At 41.1% G+C, this 21,666-nt stretch overlaps 1 protein-coding gene across 1 annotated transcript in view; it reads left to right on the plus strand.

The window, feature by feature from the left end:
• The window catches only part of LOC102044817 (collagen alpha-1(XXII) chain), a gene marked incomplete at its 3' end in the record, with an annotated part of 130,581 nt that overhangs the window by 107,664 nt on the left and 1,251 nt on the right, over positions 1 to 21,666 (plus strand). Inside the window, exons 13-18 of the mRNA XM_031061611.1 lie at positions 7,662 to 7,715; positions 9,279 to 9,332; positions 10,582 to 10,635; positions 15,004 to 15,057; positions 17,130 to 17,174; positions 21,586 to 21,639. Coding sequence (XP_030917471.1) covers positions 7,662 to 7,715; positions 9,279 to 9,332; positions 10,582 to 10,635; positions 15,004 to 15,057; positions 17,130 to 17,174; positions 21,586 to 21,639 — 315 coding nt within the window. The remainder of the gene's footprint in view (positions 1 to 7,661; positions 7,716 to 9,278; positions 9,333 to 10,581; positions 10,636 to 15,003; positions 15,058 to 17,129; positions 17,175 to 21,585; positions 21,640 to 21,666) is intronic.

Genomic DNA, 21,666 nt, shown 5'->3' on the forward strand with positions numbered 1-21,666 from the left:
TGAAGCAGTGTGTGGACCCTTAGTGGTGGTTATTTCGAGGATATCTGATACATTTGGTATTGGGAGTAGGTTTGGGTCTCTGCAGACTGGGTTTTTTCTGTTCTTGTCGTTGGTCAGAAGAAGATCTTGACCAGAGCTTTTCCTCTTCCCATACTTCAGTGTCCAAGTAAAATGGGAAGAAGGATAATGACCTTTGTCATAACCTCTGAGATGTAAAAAACCTGGGGAGCAGCACCACTTCAAAAAGAAATAGCATAAAAAATAGTTTGGGTTGGAAGAGATCATCTTTAAAGATCATCTAGTTCCAATCCCTGTGTCTGGCTGGATCAAAGAGATTTATAGCTTTGGCAAAGGCTTGACTGAGCAGCCTCAGGTGTGTTTGGCAGTGAACAGCAGTGCATCACTGCAAGTTATAAGTAGGTGGTGATAAGACTTTAGGCAAAGGTTCTCTTCAGTTTGGGTGTGACATTTAAAGAGAGATGTGGAGAAATATTGCTCTAAAAGAGCAGTGAGAAGAATGATCAGTGATTTGGCAAATTTAATCAGCAGGGAGAGATTTAAAGGAAGGGACTCTTCAAGGAGGAGAGGAATCATGGACTAGATGATGCAGTTAATCCTGAGGAAAAGCTTTGTACATATTTCAGGGAGGCACCAGAAGATAGACTAAGGAGTGAATGTGGAATATCAGCAGCAGAAGATAGGTAAGAGCAGAACAACACCAGAGTTTGGAGTGCTCTGACACATTACTCCTCTGCCCTAACAACCTTTTCTTGGAGCTACTGAAATTGCTGAGGGATATGTGGAGATGTGAAGCATCAGAAACTTCCCAGAAGCAGAGCAAATGGATTTTATAGATTATTCTTACAAGAAAAAGTATAAACCAGTATGTGTCAAATCATCCACAAGACCAGAACCATTTTCTGTGTACTTTTCATAGATGAAAGGATTTTAATTTATCAATGCCACGATACATGACTGGAATATTTTTCTGTTTCAATGAACCCTTCCCTCTGGCACTTGGCAAGCTGTTTGTCTGGTCTTGAGTAATGTCAGGTGCTGGCAAGGACCATCAGCTTGTGCTTCAAGGCAAAGAAGTTTCTGGAGCAGAGTTATGTTTTTCATATTTTAAGGTTTCTAGGAAATGTGTCTTTAATTGAAGACCCTCTTGCCCCAACCATGCAAACAAGAAAAAAGGAACTTTTGGGACCTATTAGTTCTACTTCTGCAAGTCCAACTCAGTGTAGCCCAGTATATTTGTCAGGTTATTCCTTTGTGCGGTGGGATTATAGTACTGATTGTTTCCAATTATATTTTACCTCCTATTCATTATGTTCAATCATAAATAGCTCTGCAAAATCTTGACTGTTTCTTAATTTGCACATTTCAGCAATTGTTGAACAGGAGTGTTTCAAACAGAAGAGCTCCCTCTTGTACTCCCCTGTGCTCTCTGCTGCAGAGTTGCTTTCTTTAGTTACATTCTCCACTTGGCTCAGCCTGGGTTGGAGATGAAGCAGAAATTCAGGAGTTGTCAGGGGTGTCTGACCACCCCAGTTCCTCAGCAATAACCTACTTAGGGAGTGAAGCAGTGTCGTGGTGGTGAAGCAAATAATATGAAGCTGATGGACAGGATTCCAGGCACCAGTGACAACTTTGAAGTCTTTAGGATGTTTCTGTGTTATTCTGAACTCTACACTGGCCTTGATGACTGTAGAGCTGTGCCACATGAGTGAGTTGTGGTGCATCTTTTCTCCTGCAGTACCAACCTTATAGGTGGCCATGTGTCAAATTAGCTACAACACAGATGTTGCTTTACCTATTTTAATGAAAATTTGGAGTATCAGGGTTCATGAGAAAAAGATATCTGTTGGAATCTCTGAAAAAATAAGGCATCTGCTTTCTCCAGAAGAACGATGATCATAAAATGGAGGGTCAGAAGGACCCTTCTGATCTCATGCGGGGGGGGGTGTTCATGACATTCATGATAAGATTCAAGGGTTTAGAGAGCTTTTGAAAATTAATATCTCCTGGGAAAGTACCTTTTGGGGACAATAGAATTCTATGTAATGGATTAAATAAAATATTTCATGCATTTGAAATATAAAACCCAAAAATAGTTATCATTTAAAAAGTTGTTTGCACTTGGCTGGATTTCCTGATAGTGCTGCAGAACCTATGACTTCTACTGACCCCTGTGTATCATGTCCACATTACCATTCTGTTTATTAAATCAGAATATCATATGAAGACCCAGAAGAGGTTTCCTTCATTTCTTCCTTCTTCTTTACTTCAGCAAAGTACAAGTTGAGATGAATGTCTTATTTTATATGGAAGCAGAAGATTAGGCCAGCTTTGGTGTCAAATTTGCCAAGATATTAACAGGGCTTTAGGGTTATTCAGCAAATACAATCCTGCATCTGGGAACTGGAGAATGGCAGTCATTTGTGCTGCCTGTCTGGTCAGCAGCTTTTGAAAATGGAGTTAGGTGACATATATCCACTGCAGCTCTGCCTCTCAGTTGAACTGCAGATCATCCCTGGCTTTTAATGAAGCCCTGATCTTTACCCTGCCTCTCTAAGAAAAAACCCTCAAAACGACTCCACCTCAAAATTTACAGTATATTTCAATAAAATATTTATTATGTCCCTGGTTGGTTCCCTTGAATGGAGAAACCCTGAAAAGAAAGATATTGCATTCTTCCAGACCTTGAGGTCTCTTGGACATGTTCTAAGACATTCGAACCTGAAGACCCCACTCAACATCTCTTCTATCCTCCCACTTCATGTGACTCATGAAACACTGCTAACAATTCAGTGTGTAACCATGTATCAGGAGTAGGACAGCTACCCATCATCTCCTCATTTATTCTTCATGAACATCAAGCTGCCAAGGTAGATGCAGACCAAAGAGCCAGAAGAAATAATAAATTTATGGTTAAGGCACTGACCTGGGTCACAGGGAATCTGGAGTGAGTTTCTGTCTTTGCCCCAGACTCTGGGACCTTTGTCCTCTCCTGTGTTGTACCTCTGACTGATCACCCTTGTGAGGTGACAGCAACATTGCAGTTGCTGTAACCCCCTTCTCATTTCACAGGGATGCTGTGCAGTTAATTAACAAAGGAGAGAGGGGGGTGTTAATGGTGAAGTGCCACCATTCCACAGTTCTTCTTCAGAAGTAAACAAATTTACTTCTGTTTCCATTTCATCTTGCCCAGTTGTTTTGTTTCTCTTCAAATCTTGATATTTTTTCTCCCACTTTGGCTCCAGACCCCCCAGTCTGTGCAGCTGCCAACGTGCTGAGTGTGTGATTAGTGGGGTTCTACTTGGCAGATTTTTTGCAGGTCTTCCATTGACATTTTGTGACAGGGTTAGAAATTTTAATTTCATACCAGGATTGGAAAAGTGACACTTTTCTAATGAAAAAGTAAGATGTAGACCAGTTTGGAAGATAAATAGAATGTATGGAGTTGACCTTCGAATGATCCGTCTTCTGTTGTCTGGTCTGTATGCTGAAGGAAGAGACCAGTGATTTATTTGAATTTGACTGGCAAATGAGAATCTAATAATGTGTTTTGGACTAACTTTTCCCCATTTTATTTTTTTGTTTAGCTTGCTCTATTTTCATTAACATAGGCTGCAACCCAGAGTTGCAAATAAAATATGTGATTATAGGCCACAGCTGTTCTCCAGTTAGAAGAAATATTTGTAAACTTGGCAGCTACTTGAGGAGCTGCAAATGGAGGAAAGAAAACCATTTCAATTTGAGTGGATTGCTTAAAAACATCACTGAGGAATTTTTCCTTTGTGTGCTTCTGATGTCTCTCTAGGATCAGGTAATACTAAATTGTTCTGTCTCTACATATCTCCTTATACCTGCAGATTCCTTCCTTCTCTGTTTTAGGTCTCTTCAGAAAAAAAACTATTAAGGGGTTGGATATGGCAAACTCTGTGCACTAGTTTTTCCCACTCTAATGAAATAAATCATCTAGCAATTAAGGCTATTTTTTCTGTAATTTCATCATTATCTCCACTCAGACATAGCAGGATCTACGTGGGATGTTGTACTGGTTTTTGGCTGGGGTGGAGTTAATTTTCTTCATGGTGGCTGGTATGGGGCTGTGTTTTTGGTTTGTGTTGATAATACAGAGATGCTTTTGTTATTGCTGAGCAGGGCCCACACAGAGCCAAGGCCTTTTCTGCTTTTTGTACGGCCACGTTTGGGGTGCAGGGGAGCTTGTGAAGAGACACGGCCAGGACAGGTGACCCAAACTGACCAAAGGGATATTCCAGACCATGTGACATCAAGCTCAGTGTACAAAGTGAGGGAAGGAAGGAGAAAGGGAGGACATTTGCAGTGATGGTGTTTGTCTTTCCAAGTAACCATTACCTGTTATGGGGCCCTGCTCTCCTGGAGATGGCAGAACTCCTGCCTGCCCATGGGAAGCAGGGAATTTCCCCCTTGTTTTCATTTGGTTGTATGCTTGGCTTTTGCTTTCCCCTATTAAACTGTCTTTATCTCCACCCATGAGTTTTCCAGCTTTTACCCTTTTGATTCTCACCCCAATCCCTCTGGTGGGAGAGTGAGTGAGCAGCTGTGAGTGAGTGGGGCTTGGCTGCTGGCTGGAGTTACACTACAGTAAATGTGGATATAATTTGGTCACTGACCATAAACATATGGTATTCCATAAACTGTAGGGTAGTGGGGCTCACTGTAACCCAAGTGAGGTGAATTTTTGCATGACCCACAACAAATTAAGGTACATGTGCATATGGCGAGTATGGAGGGATCACTAACCTGGAGCTGGCATGGTCTGGTAAATCCACAGGATGCTGGTGTACCAGGCAGACATCCTTCCTCAAATATAGAAAAGGAATAATTCTGATGACGCACACAAACTACCTAAAGAACCTCTCTGTCTGTCCTTACCCAGATTTTTGGTTTTTTTGGCTGAAGCCAAGAGGAATATTTTTATTCTTCATCACCCCAATATTCTGTCTGCAGCAGCTGAGAGTTGCCCGTACTTTGGAGTTCCTCATGATGTAGCATTTCCTTTGGTCCATTGAGTCTGGACAACCCATGTGCCCATGTGAGCCCTGCTCTGAGAGTCCCTGGAAGAACAGAATCAGTGGTTACCCCTTGCTTTGTATCCACTGTGGGGCTCTGAGTGCTTCCATTTAAAAGCAAATACAAAGAAATTCAAAATTCTAATTCAAAGTTCTATCCTTTTTACTGAATTCTGGTTAAACTATTTGTTTTCAGTATGACTCAGAAAGCCTTCTTAATTTTCTTTCTTGCAGAATTGCTATCAATTTTTTGAGGAATGAAGGATGGGGTTTTCAGTGTGACTTTTCTAGTGCTGCATCCTCAGAGCTTGCAGTATTTAATTTTTAAAGAACTTCCTAAGTGAAGCTTATTTATTACTGCAAATTACATACTTGTTACTGCAAAATATCTCACAAGTACCACTACCTGCATATTCAAGTTTTTCTCCACAAAACTATTGACCAAAAAAGCAAAAGGCCACCCCATCTAAACTGTAAAACTACTCCAGAAAATACAGGCGAAGCCTAAGGGAAGATGCCTTAGAAGCCATAGTCAGTTCTCCTCTTTATCAGTAGCCTCTTCTTCTTTTGCTGGTGCTTCTCATTTCCCAAGTCCTTGTTACCTTCCTATTGTGGTCCTGGTGCTCCTCCAGAAAATGACAGCCTTTGAATTTCAGATATTCATAAAATAAATGGGTGACAATAGGATTGCATGGCATAAACAGCTACATGTGGTTCACATGTCACCACCTGATTCCTGTTGTGTTGAAGCTGGGAGTGCAGCCAGTCTGTGGGAATACAGGATTATTTTAATCCCTCTCAGTGGCACAACCAGGTTTGGCCTTTGTGCAAAGAATGTGATGGACTTTTGTTCCCCAGGGCTCAATGCCAGCTGCCAGAGCCTACCTGTTGTCCCAGTGTGTTTCATCCCAGAGCATTTGCAATCAGTGTCTGCCTGGCAGTTATTCCACTGCCCTGTGCTCTCTGCCTCTGCTCTTTCTTTTCCATATTTACACAATGCTTGCAATTTTAGATGGCCAAGCAAATGGAACAGGCTGCCCAGGGAAGTTAAGGAACCACTGTCCCTGGAAGTGTTGAAAAAACATGCAGATGTGGTTTAGTGGTGGACTTGGCCATGCTGGGTAAATGGTTGGACTTGACCTGGGAGGTCTTTTCTGCCCTTAATGTTTCTACTGGAAGTCAACAGAGGTAGGAGATCTTCCCACTCTGTAGCATTTCCAGTGGTGGTTCCCCAGGGGACATTAAAACTGTCTCTAGAATCTGGGTTCTGTGCAATTTTCTCCTTGGAGAAAAACTGGAAAAGCTGGTGGATACTCTCCTGTCCTGCATTAATATTTCTGTGAACACCATGCTTCAAACTTATTGACTGCTCCTAGGATTAATTTGTTCAGCTTTGCCAAGCAGTTGCTATTTCATGTCAGAAAAAAAAAAAAGGCAAGAGAAGAAGCTAATTAACTGGACCTTATGCAAACTCCTTTTACTTTGCATAGGAAAGACACAAATTGTTCTCCTACCTGTGTGACACACTTTGCCAAGGAACAACAGTTCCTTCAAGTTATATTGACCTCTTAGAGCAAATTATTTCCTCAAAAATCACGTTTTCTATTTGATGAGTTTTCTGTCTCATTATAGAGCCATTCCAATATAGCAGACCTGATTTTTACCACCAGCTGCATTGCAGATTCTGGAGTGCTTTGTGAAGGTTCAGTTAGCAAGAAATGTGATTATAAAGATTTTAATTTGCATATAAGGACAGATACTTTTCAGATACTATCTTTTGTTTACCTTTAAATGCCAAATACACCTATATGTAAATAAGGCTGGATTTTAACACTATTTATTGTCAAAATAGGGAACTTTGCTCTAGGAGTACATCCATCTAAGTCTGCTAGACTAGACTTGTGGAAAAAAAGTCAGAAATAAGATTGCTAGTGTAGAATTTGGCCTGAATTTATCTACATATTTAGGTAGTCCTTATGTGTATGCAGACAACTTGGAAATATATGCATAGACTTCTTAGCCAATTTAATGCTCTTGCAAAAGGATTTTTCTGTGCTAGTGAGTTTTTACAAAGGCAGATGGGGAAAAAGCTCCCAATCTTTTGTCCTAATGAGAGTAGCTAGAGGGGAAAAAATCCTACATTTGAATTTTTCTAAAATTTTTCATGTCAATTTCCATACCATTTATTTCAATTAAAAAAAAATCCATGGCATTGGGAACTCAGCATTGTAGTAAATTTGCCAGGCCAAACTTTAAGTTCTTATGCCTTGGAATATGGCAACAGGAGGGTTTCTCAAGGAAGAAATGCTTTGAATACATTTTTATAACAAGGGTAGGTCTCTAATATTTTCCTTAGAAAACTTTTGGTTCTGGATGGTAATTACAAAAAGGAAGGGAAGGAATGCACTGGAATGGAAAACTGAAAGTGAACCTGTTCAAATATGGGCAAGTTACAGGTGACTGAGCACAGCATTGTTACAGTGAGGGTGAAAAGCTGGACTCAGTTCTCAAGAGATGACAACTGCACTGTCTAAAGTACACAGATATACCACAGAAGGATATGGCATTTGATATGGGGTATTTGTTCCATTGCTGTTGTAGGGTGAAGAAGGCTTTCCTGGCTTTCCTGGACTGAAAGGGGACAAAGGAGAAAAAGTAAGTCCAAGTCTTTATTAATTATACTCTGAAAAAGTTTAGGAGTTTATAAAGCTGCTGTGGAAGTCTAATGAAAACCGACCCTACGCTAAGTCTTTTGTTTTACCTCTGTATTATATTTTGTTTCATTTGTGTAAACAAGGTGTTCAGAAAAGGATATTGTAATGCTGTACTGGTTTTTTTTATCAATGTGCAGCCACACAATTTTTTAAGTTTTAAGGTTTTATTGATGATGCTGAGCCACATTTGACAAATGTGTGGAGAGTTCAAAGGCATGAGCTTTGACTAAACTTTGTAAAACTCCAAAATACTTAAATGTAATAGAACAGGAGCTCAGTGCTAATACACACAGGAACACTAGAGTCTCTTCAATATGAGAAAAGAAGGCCAAAGATTACTATGCCTTTAGTTGCACTGAACATAAATTACTTTTGGACTGTGGTGACCTTTAGCTGCTTACTGTGTCATCCTTTAAAAAAAACCCAAAAATTAAGTCCAGTACTGAAATAATTCTGTTGACTAGTATTGACTTTGGACACATTTGTTGGAAATCCCTTAATCAAATTCTTATTTGCAGGAGGAATTTTAGGAAATTAAACTGTTTCCACCTCTTATAAAACAGCAAATGTTCCAGATCACAGGCAAGATGCCTCTCCAAGTAACATACAACAAACCAGCCCTGTACAATCACAGCCTGCAGTGTTCATGTCTGTTTCTCACTTGAGCCTTTTTTTGTAACACACCTAAGACAAAACTGCTGCAATGCCTAGAAGTGAAAACATTAAGCCAGTTCCTCAGTGTGTGTTGACTTGTCTGTTGTTTGTTCCACTCTCCATTTGTTCTTTAAATTGCCAGCTGCAGGCAGAAAACTTGCTTTTTCTCCACATTTGCTGCTGTTCCTGTTAGCTGGGGAGCTGCCAATCTCAGCATATTTAGTTCCATTCATCCTGGTGTATAGGAAGATTTTTAAATGGTAAAATTTTAAATTTAAGTGGTATTTGGCTTTCTGTTTCTTTGTTTTCTACACCTTTGCATATTCACAGCTCTGGGACTCACTTCCCAGTGGCCAGGGTCATTCCTGAGGACTGCTTGAGTATTTCAAGGCTTCTTTTCCATTTGCTTTTAGGCCTACTACTTATGTATATTATAGTTTTACCTAGAGGCTTCTGAGCTTTGGAATGAATGCTGTATAATCAAGGAGGAAAAAAAAAATTAAAAACGCAATTTTTGAGACAATAGAATGGTGAAGAGAGAAGCTAAGAGAAGATTACATGATAATATTAAGATGACTCAGTTGTTATGTGTCTAATTATCTCCAGAGCTTTTATATTAATTTATTCTTAAATGAGTTAAGTGGACTAGAGTGCCTAGTTCCTCATTAGCAGCTCATCAATCATCCCTAGTGTGTTAATGTCAGCAGCAGCTCCTTCAGGAACTGTAAATAATAAATGTTTGTGTTGAAATGTTTCTCCTCATTTCTTATTCTCTAGATGTGCTGCTCGTGTCACTGCACTTGCAGCGGGTGTTAATGCTGTGCTGATGATAACTCTGTTGTTGTTACAGGGTTCCCTGGGCTCACCTGGCCCCCCTGGGAGGGATGGAGCAAAAGGAGAAGCTGTAAGCCTTTTTTGTTTCTCCCATGTAATCCTGCTTTTCAGTGTGAGGCAGGCAGTGGGCATCAATCTGCCTGGAGTGGAACCCGTCTGGGGGATTTGTGTGGCCGTTTTAGGAGCAGCAGAAACAAATGGCAGAGGTTAATAGCCCCAAAACTCTCCCTCACATGTTTGCAGCCAAGGCAGGTGTCCTATGGATTAACCATGGCTGGAAGCTCCAGGGCAGCTCAGTTGCCATTCATTAAGGAGGGAGAGGGAGCAGCCTGTGGTTTGGGACCTGCTGGAAAAGAGCTGCAGCTGCAGAGCCTGGCCATGAGTTTTGTGGCTGGCAAGGAGTCCTTGGCTAGCAGAGTCAGCAACGGTGAAAGGGACCATGCTTCTTTCCACAGCAGCCATGGGCTGGAGAAATTGGAGTCCTGGTCACAGAAGAAAAGACCTCAGGTCCTCTTGTGCACTGATAAAAACTAAGAGAAGAAGAGGAGGGCATGGTTAGTTCAAGGAAGGATGCAGTGTACCAAATACTGCCTGTGAGAGGACTACAGCTGAAGCAAAAAACCACAAATATGTTTTCCAGTATCTCATAGAAGTGTGTTTTAGTTTCCCCTGCTTGATCACCATCCTCTAGAAATATCTTCAACCTAATATTGAACCTTCACCATGTCATTCACTTTGTGGCAGTCACTTGGTGGCAACTGAAGGAGCTTGGGAAAGGATTCTCTGGAAGGCAGGTATACACAAAAAGACACACACAGCAAAAAAGCTCTTTTCCTTACATCCTGTTTCTTCTTTGTTCCACAATTGTCCGACTTTGGAAAAACTGTGACAATTTTTCAATATTGCTTCCAGAACTGAGGCAACTTCATCACATCACACATGGCATGGGATTGGACAGTGTTGTACTCACAGCATTCCTTATAAGATGTGTTTATACACTGCAAGGTGACAATTCAAGAACAAATGCTGGCTTCAAGGAATCCATCTTTGCACACTGTAATTAGTGCAAGCTGTTCACAACTTAGGGAACTCATTTTTTACTACCTGGTTGTGTTTCGAGAGTAGACAAAGAGCTGCTCTAAGAGTTTTCATTTTCTTTCTGCTTTCATTTTTGTGAGGAAAACTCATTGTAAACTTTCAGCTCTCTGTATAATGGACCGTCAATATTTCTAACTGCATGCACTGACTATTTTGAGCTATCCTAGCCTTTATATATATAGGAGATTTGTGTTTACCAGTGATATTTCTGTTACTTGCAGGGGGAACGAGGACATCCAGGAGCCTTTGGACTGCCTGGGCCAGCAGGACCAAAGGTAAGCTTTCCTTTCTTCTTTGCATGGGCAGGCATATTTTTTTCACTGATTATGTTTAGATGGTTTGAATTACTCATTGTTGATGACATTTGATATTCTCACTGGTGAATTAAGAAACTCAAAATGCCCAGTGTCATAAGGAGTCTGCTAAGGTATCAGCAATTATGCAAAGTTTGTAAGAAGAAGAAATAACTTTTGTTCAATCAACAGTGTAGCTGGAGAAGGTGAAGAAAACATGTTCTGGGGCACATAAACCTTGTGTCATATCTTCTGTAGCTTTTCCAACTCTCACTAAGATGCTGATGAGAATTATTTCCCCTATTCTATGATTTGAAAAAAAGATCATATAGAGATCCTATCCTGAATGTGTCTGTCTATTTTGAGCAGTACCTGAGTGATACAGAACTTGAGCCAGTACTTATATCGCTGGGTTTGCTTCAAACAAGGTGCTTCTGAATGCAGATCTGGTGGGACTTAGCTGAGCATCAGAAAGGCAAATTTTGAAGCAACAACTCTTTAAACTGCTCTCAAATCTCAACTCTCCTTGCCTTGTTCCCTGGTTATTGAGGGGATAAATATCCCTCAGGTGGTTTCAGTATTGTTGTTATTACACAAAAAATAGATGGTGACAAGAAAGTTTTTAGGGGTATCACGCACAGCAAGTTCAGCTCATCCTGTGAAAGGTGCTGCAAGGACAACAATTTGATTGCCTGAATGAACTTCTCTCAGTTCTGTCCCTGTACAAGCCAAGACCTTTGAATATCTCATCTTTGTGGAAGAGCCATTTCTAGTTACCTAAATCTCACACTGAGTTCACTGATGCCATTATCCTCAGATAGGAGTTCAGTACCTCAGCACATTTCCTGGTGGAGCCTTGACTGTCCCTTGCCTCTGAGAGGACTTGATGAAGCAGATCTTATACAGGTCCTCTGTGTTCCTCAGCTATGCAGAGCCCTGTCTCCAAAAGGTGTTTTGGCTTAGAGGGAAATTCACTCTCTCCCAAAGTCCCATCAGGAGAGTATCAGAACTCATGAGGAGTTTGTAGATTAGCAGAAATACTTGGCAGCCATCCCAGGGTTCTCTGTGAAAACCACATTGGCTTCAGCAGGGGATAAATGACACATGCAAAGCAGGGCTGGGTTGAGCTGAGTGGAGGCATACTGAATATTTTGCCCTTAATAGGATTTGGATCTTGGATGAAATGAACTGAATTTATCACTCACAAATGCTTTTTATCTCCATCTCCCCTATCAAGTAAATAAATACATATTTTCTCTCTGTCCTGTATGTCTCATGTAGTGGAGTTGCAAACCAGCAGCCTATATGATGCTCTTTGTGGTATCAATTTCCTCACACTTGCTTTGCAAAGCTTTTACAAACCAAGCTAAACTGAGGCACCTACATTTTCCTCAAAGTGGACTTGATCCTGCTCCATATTTCCCACCAGGTTCTTCAGGAACATGCAGTTCAGCCAATTAATGAGGCAATGCAGAATAGAAGGAATTCAGATCTATGGGCTGGGCAGGATAGGTGCTGGTGGGGCTGGACCTAAAGACATCTGACTGGACAATGCCAGGTGCTCCCAGGGAAGACAAGCCTGTGAGAGGCTGAGCTGGGCCAACCTCAGCCTCTCACAGTGCCCAAATATAAAATTATTCTGTGTTTTAACAGTGACTTTCATTTACCTCAATGAAACATTGGCTGTGAGCAGTGTCCTTGAGCTGGATTCTGGCCTGAGCTATTTTAAGAAATAACCCTGAGTTGCTGACAGGGCTTTAAAATCTAAACCAGGAATCCACATTACTCCTCAGTGTAAAGCCTGAGCACCTCATCAATGTGGAACAAGGTTTATAAGGATGGGTGGAGTTGGCAATTAGAGAGGTCACATCTCCAATTACTGGTGTAATGGTTATTTAGAGGTTTTTTGCCAGATCACTTATTTTTGGCGTCAATATAGCAGCTCTGGGCTCTACCCCAGGCTCCATGGAGAGCAACGTTGCAGTTTGTCTGGTTGGTTGGGTTGTGATCCTTCCTGTCTCAATCCATCTTCATTAGCATTGAGCCAGACAAGCTTAGTGTGTGCTCAGCAATGATACCTGTGCCCCAGGAAATTCAGCCCCTTGTTTATCTCCTTGGATGAGGAGCCTTTTGCTTCAGTGGGAATTGCCAGCACTTTCTTTTAAGAAGTTGTCTTGTACTTTTTACAGACCTCATTAATTGTGTGAAGCTTCCAGTAGCACACATAAGAGTCCTCCAGACTTCTGGTAATGGAATTTCAGTCCAAAGAGTTACAGAAATGGTTGCTGAGCCCATTAGAGTTCATGTATAGGTTACAGGAATGAAATGGCCTTGGTATGTCATCCCTGGTTTTACTGGTTTTGCTTCTCAGTGATGTCTCTGGGGGAAATTGTTCCTAGCTCAGTGTCTTCAGCATTAACCTGTAGGATTTGGAGTGGGATTTTTCTTTTTCATCAGACTTGGAGGGTACACATCCCCAAGAAAGATGTGTAATCTTGCTGGCTACAAACTGGACATAAAGAAGAGTTTCACCAAAGTCAGCCTTGTGCTGAGATGATGGAGCTTCTGGTTACAGTTGTCATGGTAATCTGAGATAGCAAGAAATATTCACTGGTCAGTGGGGAAAACTCCCACATAAATATGTGGGACCTCACAGGTTAATTTAAATGGAATAAATGGGTCCAGAGAAAAAGGGCCATATCTCAGATTGTTCATTGTGCGATGTTATAGCAGAGAAATAAAGTTTGGATTTTTGAGATCAGACCCTTTAGCCTGCAATATCCTGCAGCAAATATTCAACCTTTTCCTTGTTTTTTCCCCCCTGTATCTCTAATAAAAGGATAAAGAGGTTTTTTTGTGGTTGTCATTGCTGTGGCAAAGACATAGCTATAGCATTCCCATCTGAACTGACAGTTATCTGCACTTAATAGAAAAAGCAGAAAGAGACGGGGAAAAAAAAATCAATCCTTTGAAATAAAAAGTATTAGGTAAGATTTTCATTTTGACAAATTTCCTTCTTGCTCGCTCGAGCTGTCGAAGGTCTCACGCTTCTCTGGTTTACCAGACATGATCTCAGCACAGGCCTTGAGTGGGTTCAGCACATCTCATCCAGACAAACCAGTTTCTCTATAACTTCTGCTGAGTGTTACAACCACGTTTTATGTAACAGGACTGAGTTAGACTTTGCAATTTGGATGACTTGGAGCAGGACTCTGTTTCTCTTGGGGTTTTGCCTAGACTTTGGTAGCAGTATTTCTCTGCAGGCTGAAGGAGAGATTTAGGTGCATGCCTGCTATTAGAGGACTTGCAATGCTTCCTGACCTTGCAGAGGTCTGATCCCAGAGCCATCTTTGCTTGTGCTTGAACCTTACTCTTGTTAACCTGCACTGGGGAAAAAAAAGCCTCAGTTCTGCTTCTAATTAATTGCAAACACATCTTGCATTTTTAATTTTATTATCTTTTTAATATAAAACTTCTATTAATACAAAATCTAGTAATTATTTTAAAATTATTTTGTAATAATATCTCTATCTGTTTTGAAGCCTTATCCATTACAGCCACCCAGTTAGACAGGAGTTAGACAGATGGGAGTGATGGGATGGGGAAGTGATGTAAGTAAGAAAATAATCAGTCAAATAGGTGATATAGGATGCCAAAACAATTCTCTAGGTCAACTTACCAGGCCCAGGCTGTCTCCATGGAACAGTTCTGAGGGCTGAGCCTGTTCAGCTGGGGATCCAGATAATTTTCAGGCATTGCAAGACACATAAAGGCACACTGTGAGTACTGTCCATTACAGTGTACCTTCTCCAGGGTGAGACAGTGCACAACCAGCTTAAAGACTGATGCAATGTACCTGGTCCTCTTGCATTTTTTCTTATCAGTAAAAATAAACATTGGAAAAATTAGTTCTTATCTGTTTCTTTGCATTTACTCTCCAAAACATATAACATTTTGAAGACTGTGGTCACTTTGCAGCAATGTATACCTTTGCTTTGTTCCATTAACACTGTGTTCAGGAGCCCCAATAGGTGTTGTGTGACACAGCTGACTTTGCCAAACCTTCTGAAATAACCTGTAGAGAAACCTGTATGGGACAGTTTGTAGGTTAAGTCTGAAAGCAGAAGGATAAAACTTGCTAATGTCTGAGGGGACAGAGGAAAATACTGAGTGTCAGTTTGGGTAAGTAGTTGGAAAGTAAGACATGACTCCTGTATTAGCATTGAGAGAGTCAAGAAGCCTCAATGTGAGCCTGGAAGAGCAACTTGAATTTCTGACTAACTAATTTTATTCTTGGTCTTTTATGTGAAAGAGTTTCTGGTGGTTTACTGTATCTCAATTCCTTGCCAGGGATCTGAGGGAAAACAGGGTCCTCCAGGCATCAAAGGCTACGTAGGAGCACCGGTAAGTCACGGCTCTTGTTCAATTTCTGATGCTCTAGAAACTTTCTTTACTTTTTCAGTGTGTTCTGCCCATATATATTTTTTTTTATTATTAAGCAGTCTATAATCTGTCTGACCAGTTATCTGCACTAAGTCCAAGTGGTGAAATTGTCTTGACTTCACTGAGTTTCTTCTGTCTTCTTTAAATGAGAACAGACCTGTAGCCAGTAGAGAGGTGTCAGCAGAAATGACTTGATTACTGAGATAACAGCTGGTGATTTTGTGATGCTCCCACTGTAATGCAATTGCTTTGGTCTGTGATGATGCACCATTTATATGGTGCTTTAAAACTTCATCAGAACACCAAGAAAAAATACCACCTCTCAGCAAGTTTACAGTCATATAGGGAATAGACTTTGGGCTCAGGGGACAAATCTGCATTGAATGAACAGAAAGCAAGACCAAAATAAATTAGATTCTGTCCACTTAGCACCACTGTCTTGAGGTCCCAGCTTGGTAAGCAGCCTTTAAGCTGGTGTTGCAAAGGCTGACTGGAGTTTCTGAGATTTGCTGACCCAGATGGGGGTCATCACCCACAGGCTGGGGGATGAAAGGATTGTGAGCTGCCCTGCCATGAAGTACTTGGGGTGCTGGTGGATGAAAAGCTGGACATGAGCTGACAGAGTGCACTCAGAGCCCAAAGGCACCATGGGCAGCAGGTGAGGGAAATAATTCTGCTCCTCTGCTCTGCTCTGGTGAGACCCCACCTGCAGTGCTGTGTCAATCACTGGGGTCCCAGCACAGGAAAGATTCATGGACCTCTGAGAGCAGGTCCAGAACAGGACCATGGAAGTGGTAGGAAGGCTGTAGCACCTCTCCTGCGAGATAAGGCTGAGAGTTGAGGTTGCTCAGTCTGGAGAAGACTCTGAGGAGACCTTAATGTGGCCTTTCAATATTTAAAAGATGCTCAAGTTTTTAATAAGACCCGTTTTGATAGGACAAGGGATAATGGTTTTAAAGTAAAAGGGGTGAGATTTAGATTGGATATAAGGCAGCAGGTTTTTACTATGAGGATGGTGAGACTGGAACAGGTTGTCTGGTGAGATAGTGGATGCCCCATTCTTGGAAACATTCAAGGCCAGCTTGGACTGGGCTCTGAGCAACCTGCTCTAGTATAAAATAGCCCTGCCCATTTAGATGATTATATAAATCAACCTTGAGGGCCAAATATACCCAGACATGGAGCTCTCATTAGCTTGGAGGTAAGACTCCACTATAGTGTAAAGTAAACTGAAGTTTAAATTATTACAGCAAGAAGCACTGTAGGCTTTGGCAGTTTTAGAGAGGTCGCTACTGTCTGAGCATATTTGTCTCTCTATAGCTATTAGCTGATTGCTCAGCTTCTACAATAAAGATAAAATACAAGGTATTTGCTGAGTTTAGGAAAGGTGAAATGCTTTTGTGCCCATTGAGTCAATTGTCTGTGCTAGTGCCACATCAAACTGAGCTCCAGCAATGTTTCTGGTGTAGCTGGGAGATGAATTATGCAGTCCTGAGGAACACTGGCATTGCATTCACAGCACAAAAATGTGCTGGGCCCCCAGGACAGAGTGCATCTAACCTTTGCCAGTTCTCAAAGCTACCTGCTGTCTGTCTGGCTACCACATCCAAACCCACCAGGAACGGGAATTCTTGCTTGTTTGTGTGATAGGTTTTCTCATCAGTATTGTCCTTTACCAAAGTTCTCATTGTTTACAAGAAACTTGAAAAATGCAGAGCACTGGTTGTTTTCCAGACCATCTGCAGCTGTGGTGTGTTCCCTGTCCCTCCACTCTGCTGTTGGCAGGAGGGTCATATGTCTGCAGGCAATATAATATTACAGATGTTCTTGGGCTCACAAGCAGTCCCTGCTCTGTGAGTCTGCTTAGATCATGCCTGTGGCCAACTCTGACGACTGGCAACACAGAAAATGTCCTTGAGGTTCACTTGAATTGATTTTGCAGATGTGCACACTGATTTTGTGACTAATTAGAGGGGGTAACTATGCCTCTACTTGGATTTAGCTTTATAATCTTTGTTTATTTTTATTTTTAGGGTCTACAAGGAGAAAGAGGAGAAAAGGGAACACGAGGAGACAAGGTATTTCTGCTGTATGCTACAAAATGCCAGGCTTTTCCTTTGCCCATTAGTTGAGGTGGACTACTAGGCCAGCAGCTCTGGAGAGGGATGGAGTTTCCTCACTGCACTGCACTTCCAAGTGCTCCCCACCTCTCATGGGTGTGCGGGAGGGTTTTTGGGATCTATGCTGTCTACTAAGCACACATTTAGGGACTTCTTGTATGTCTGTAGCTAGGGATGGAGGAGAGTGAGGAGGAGAGGAGTGGAGGTTGCCAGTGTGGAGATCTGAAGGGGTCTTCACATTGTGTGCACAACCTGAGAGTTGAGAATGGTCACTGACTGCCACTGACCATGTCTGCATCTAGCATTTTCCCATCTCATTCCAGTTTTTCACATCATTCAACTTCCTAAGTTTCTTTTTTCTCCCATTCCCATAAACTCACTAGTAGTAAGTACCAGGTAATTTGTATTATATCAAAGGCTTCAACCAAATGGAATTGCTTCCCAATTCCATGTTCTCTGCTGACTGTGAAGAGGTGTTTCACAGAGTACAGGTCACTCTGTGATTTGAACCATTTTTGTGGCTCAAGGAAAAGACCAAATGCTTATTAGACCTGGAATGGGCATTTAAAGGAAAAAAAATGGACAGGCACAAAGCCTTAGTTACTTCAGTTTGCTCATTGTGTTCAGAGAGACCTCAGATGTGCACCCACTTCTGCTGTAGACCTGCCTGTCAGTGCTTAGGGCCCCTTAAAAATGTTCTGTCCTGCTTATGACTCAAGCCAGTCCTGACACAGGTTTATCTCAGGGAGGGTCTGGCAGCTTTGCCTGTGTTGTGTAAAGGAGGGAGTCATCATCTTGCTGGAATAGCTCTGTTCCCATTTCTCAGCCTCCATCTTCTTCTGGAGAGGAAACCCAGCAATTAACACCAAACTTTTGCCTACTGGGAAAAGTTATCAGTAGACCCTTAGTGTGAGATATTTTGTTTCTCTTTACCAACATCCTTTCTGCTGTTTATGATAAAGTAGCCATGATCACATTTTGCATTATCTATCCTTGTTATTGCAGCTAGAGCAAATGGCTGGATTGTATTTTATCTTTGTCATGCTTCTCCTTCAGCCCTTTGCAGAATTGCATAGGTGTCCTGTGTCTAGCCAGTGCCTCTGCTGCTTTTCCAGAGGCAACATTGTCTAATCTGCTGGAATATTTGGCTCCTGGAAGAAAATCCATCTTTCTGACATCACTGTGATGGGAGAGGAAGCTGGAGCTGTGTGTGGGCAGGCAACTGACTAAGCAGAGGAAGATCAGAGTGGGGAAGAAATGAATTAGGTTTTGTTTCATTTGAAGGATCTGCACAATTAGAGGTGCCCCCCCATCCTTTTTTTTTTCTTCCCTGAAGCAGCCAAATCTCTGCTAAAACAATTCTGCTTCAATTTTTTCCCAGGTTTTAATGATGGTCTCAGTGCACCTACTGCCAGTGCTTTAACTTTTACCAGTCAGTACTACTGTGAAAACAGTGGGTGTAAATTCAGTGGGCCAAATATTTTCTTGTCTGCTCTTCAGTCTGTAACCTCAATACTGACACCTACATAACCTGTGTTTCTTTGTGCCTGAAGAGAAAAGGGGTTATAATATCAGAGGGAGAACTAGTTCATGCACTGAGTATTGTTTTATCAAGTCTTCTCCCTTACTACCTAAAAAGCCCTAACTATCCCATCCATCTTGCTGCATCCTTCACATATCCTGGGACCTTTCATGTAAATGTTGAGGTTTTATTGTTGAGTGAGGTTCTCAAATCCAGTAGTACAGGTTGCACCTGCACTTTAGGAAAAGCACTGCACCATATGAGGGATATCCCATGCCCTTTTGCATCTAATGAGCCCATTGCAGACCCCAGGACAGACTCCAGAAATAATTCTGATGCACTGCCCTGCTAACAGGAGCCATACCTGTATGTGATACTTGGCATTCTAATTTAGGCACGTCCAGCAGCTCAGTGTGACAAAGGGCATTGCTTTTGCTGCATAATCCTGTGTCCATCCTGCAAAACCTTTTCTATTTTATTGAGAAGGGATTGTGTAAGAAGGCAGCAGGACTGGTCTGCTGCTGCCAGATCCCTCTGCAGTGGGTTTTTTTTCTCCTGCAGCCTTTCCAGGGCCCTACAGACTCCTGGGTAATCATTTTTCCAACAAATCATTAAATTTTCTAAATGGTAGAGGTCAGAGAGCAGCACTGAAGTTTTGGCAGAATTGTTATTTCGCCTAGTTGCTTGTGAATCTTCACCATTTTGTTCTACAGGTTAAAAGAAGAAAAAACAGCACAACACAGAAGAAAGAAATAGAATCTTAAAGAGAAAATCTGAGAATGAAACTTTAATGTGTTTGCTCTTTCTATTGGGAGAAAAGTACCTTTCACTGAGTAGCCTTATTTATAGAATGGAAAAATAATAAAAAAAATTTATAATGACAGATTTTTCTGAAGAAACAGCAGAAAACACAATTGTTTGGAGTGTTTTCAAATAGATTTTTTTGTATTTGCTTGTATAAATAATACATTTGCCTTTTCCAGCCCCCATTGGTAGCAGTAAGAATATCGACACTTTTCTGTTTTGGCAGCTAAAGCAGAGTGTGTGAAGTACTCATTGCTGCAGTGTATTGATGTTAAAAATTCTCCTGGGAACACACTGCACATTTTGTCAGCAATATACCAAGCTGTTGCTTGCTGAAAGTCTTAAATTCAGGATATTTGTAGTTCAGGCAGTGCAAAGGAAAGCATTAATGTGGAAGCTAGACCTCCAAAGCAAGTGGATCTGGGTGTCTGGCAGTGGTTTTCAGCAGCTTTCTGGAGGATATGGGTCTCTCTAATTTCATTCCTTGAATACATAATTTGAAGTAACATTTATGTTGGAAGATTGATTGACTTTCTAAGGAGGAAATAATGATTGGCAAATCCATTTCTGACTTGGCAAATCAATGTAGTTTACAAAAGAAACTAATTAAATCCAATGCTGTAAGTGTGGGTTTGCAGGTAATAACAGTGATCTAACAGAGTTTAAGATATATAAAAACACTAAAAAAGTAGCATAAAACTATTAGTTTTCTGTCACTGCTTGTACTTGTAGAATTATTTTTACATGTACATTCACGTTAACATTGGCACTGTGTGTGTGTTTGATAGTTTATATTCAGCTGTGTGTAAAGGATCCAAACAAAATCTGTGTTTCATTTTTCAGAGATTTAAGGACTTTAGACAGTACAAGTCTCTGTCTCTAGGAGTTTTTAAACTAAAGAGATTGAATGGTTAAAGGCCACAATCAGTAGGAGGAAAGTGAAGTTCAGCAGAAGTATGTAATTGATCTAGTTATCTCTATCAAGAACCTTGATTATAAAATATGATGTTGAACTTGAATATGGAAGAACAGTCTAGATCAGGGTCAGAATTCAAAGTTATCCTGTAAGCACAATCACCCAAAGCAGAAGATGGCATTGAGAAGTGGCAGCTACAGGATGTCTCATACACATAGGACAACAAATTGCAGTTATGGATTGGGAACAACTGATCAAGGAGCTGTCTTGTGGAAGGGGGTTTGGTGTAAAGTAAACATTGTCCTGTGATTTAAACAGAAAAATAGTCTATAAAACATGAAAATATATTTCTGCTCAAAGTTAGCCTCAGGTGTATTGAGTTTCATTCACGTAGCTACAATGAAGACGTGCAAAAATTGGACACTGCACAAAGGAGAGCAATAAAAATGATCAGAGAACTGACAAACATGCCCATGAAGAAAAGTTGAAAGTATTATGGTTGTTTAGTCTAGAGAAAGTTGAAAGGGGAATTTTGTAAATCTTGAAATACATAACAGGTCATTGCAAAGATGAAGGAAAAGCTTTCCTCTGTGATACAAGAACTGCAGCAAAAAAAAAAAAAAAAAAAGAAATTCAGGTTTAGGTTCAGGGGGAAAAACCCATATCTTCAACTAATAAAGTGGTAAAATCCATTGCATATGGACTTTGTGGACTGTCTAGCTCTGGAGACATATAGGAACAAATTAACTGTTCCCCCAGGTTACAGAAAGGAAAGGAGAAAAATGAAAGATTGGGTAAAACTGACCTATTGCTGGATTGCTTTATTAGTTTTGTAAGAGCTGTTCTGGGCTGACATTCTGCTGGAGCACATTGTCCAGTTTACACAAACCCACCTCAGCAGGCAGAGGAAGGATGCCAACATGGAAAGCTAGCATGCACCTGCTTCTGGTTGCAGCAACTTTTCAAGGTACAGATGTAGGAACTTCAGCTATTTTCTCTATGGGACTGGCTGGAATTTCTCTCCTTATTCATTACTCTTGAAGCAGATAGTATGGGCATGACCTTCAGGGCAGTGACCTAAACAGCACAGATTTAAATTAGAGTGGTTATTTCTCTTCTTCTTCCAGGGAGACAGAGGCCTGGATGGATTCCCTGGAAAGCCAGGTCTGGAGGGGAAACAGGTATGTGGCAAATACTCAAAAACTGGA

This window comes from Geospiza fortis, unplaced genomic scaffold, assembly GCF_000277835.1.
Source record: "Geospiza fortis unplaced genomic scaffold, GeoFor_1.0 scaffold351, whole genome shotgun sequence".
Classification (NCBI taxonomy): Eukaryota; Metazoa; Chordata; class Aves; order Passeriformes; family Thraupidae; genus Geospiza; species Geospiza fortis.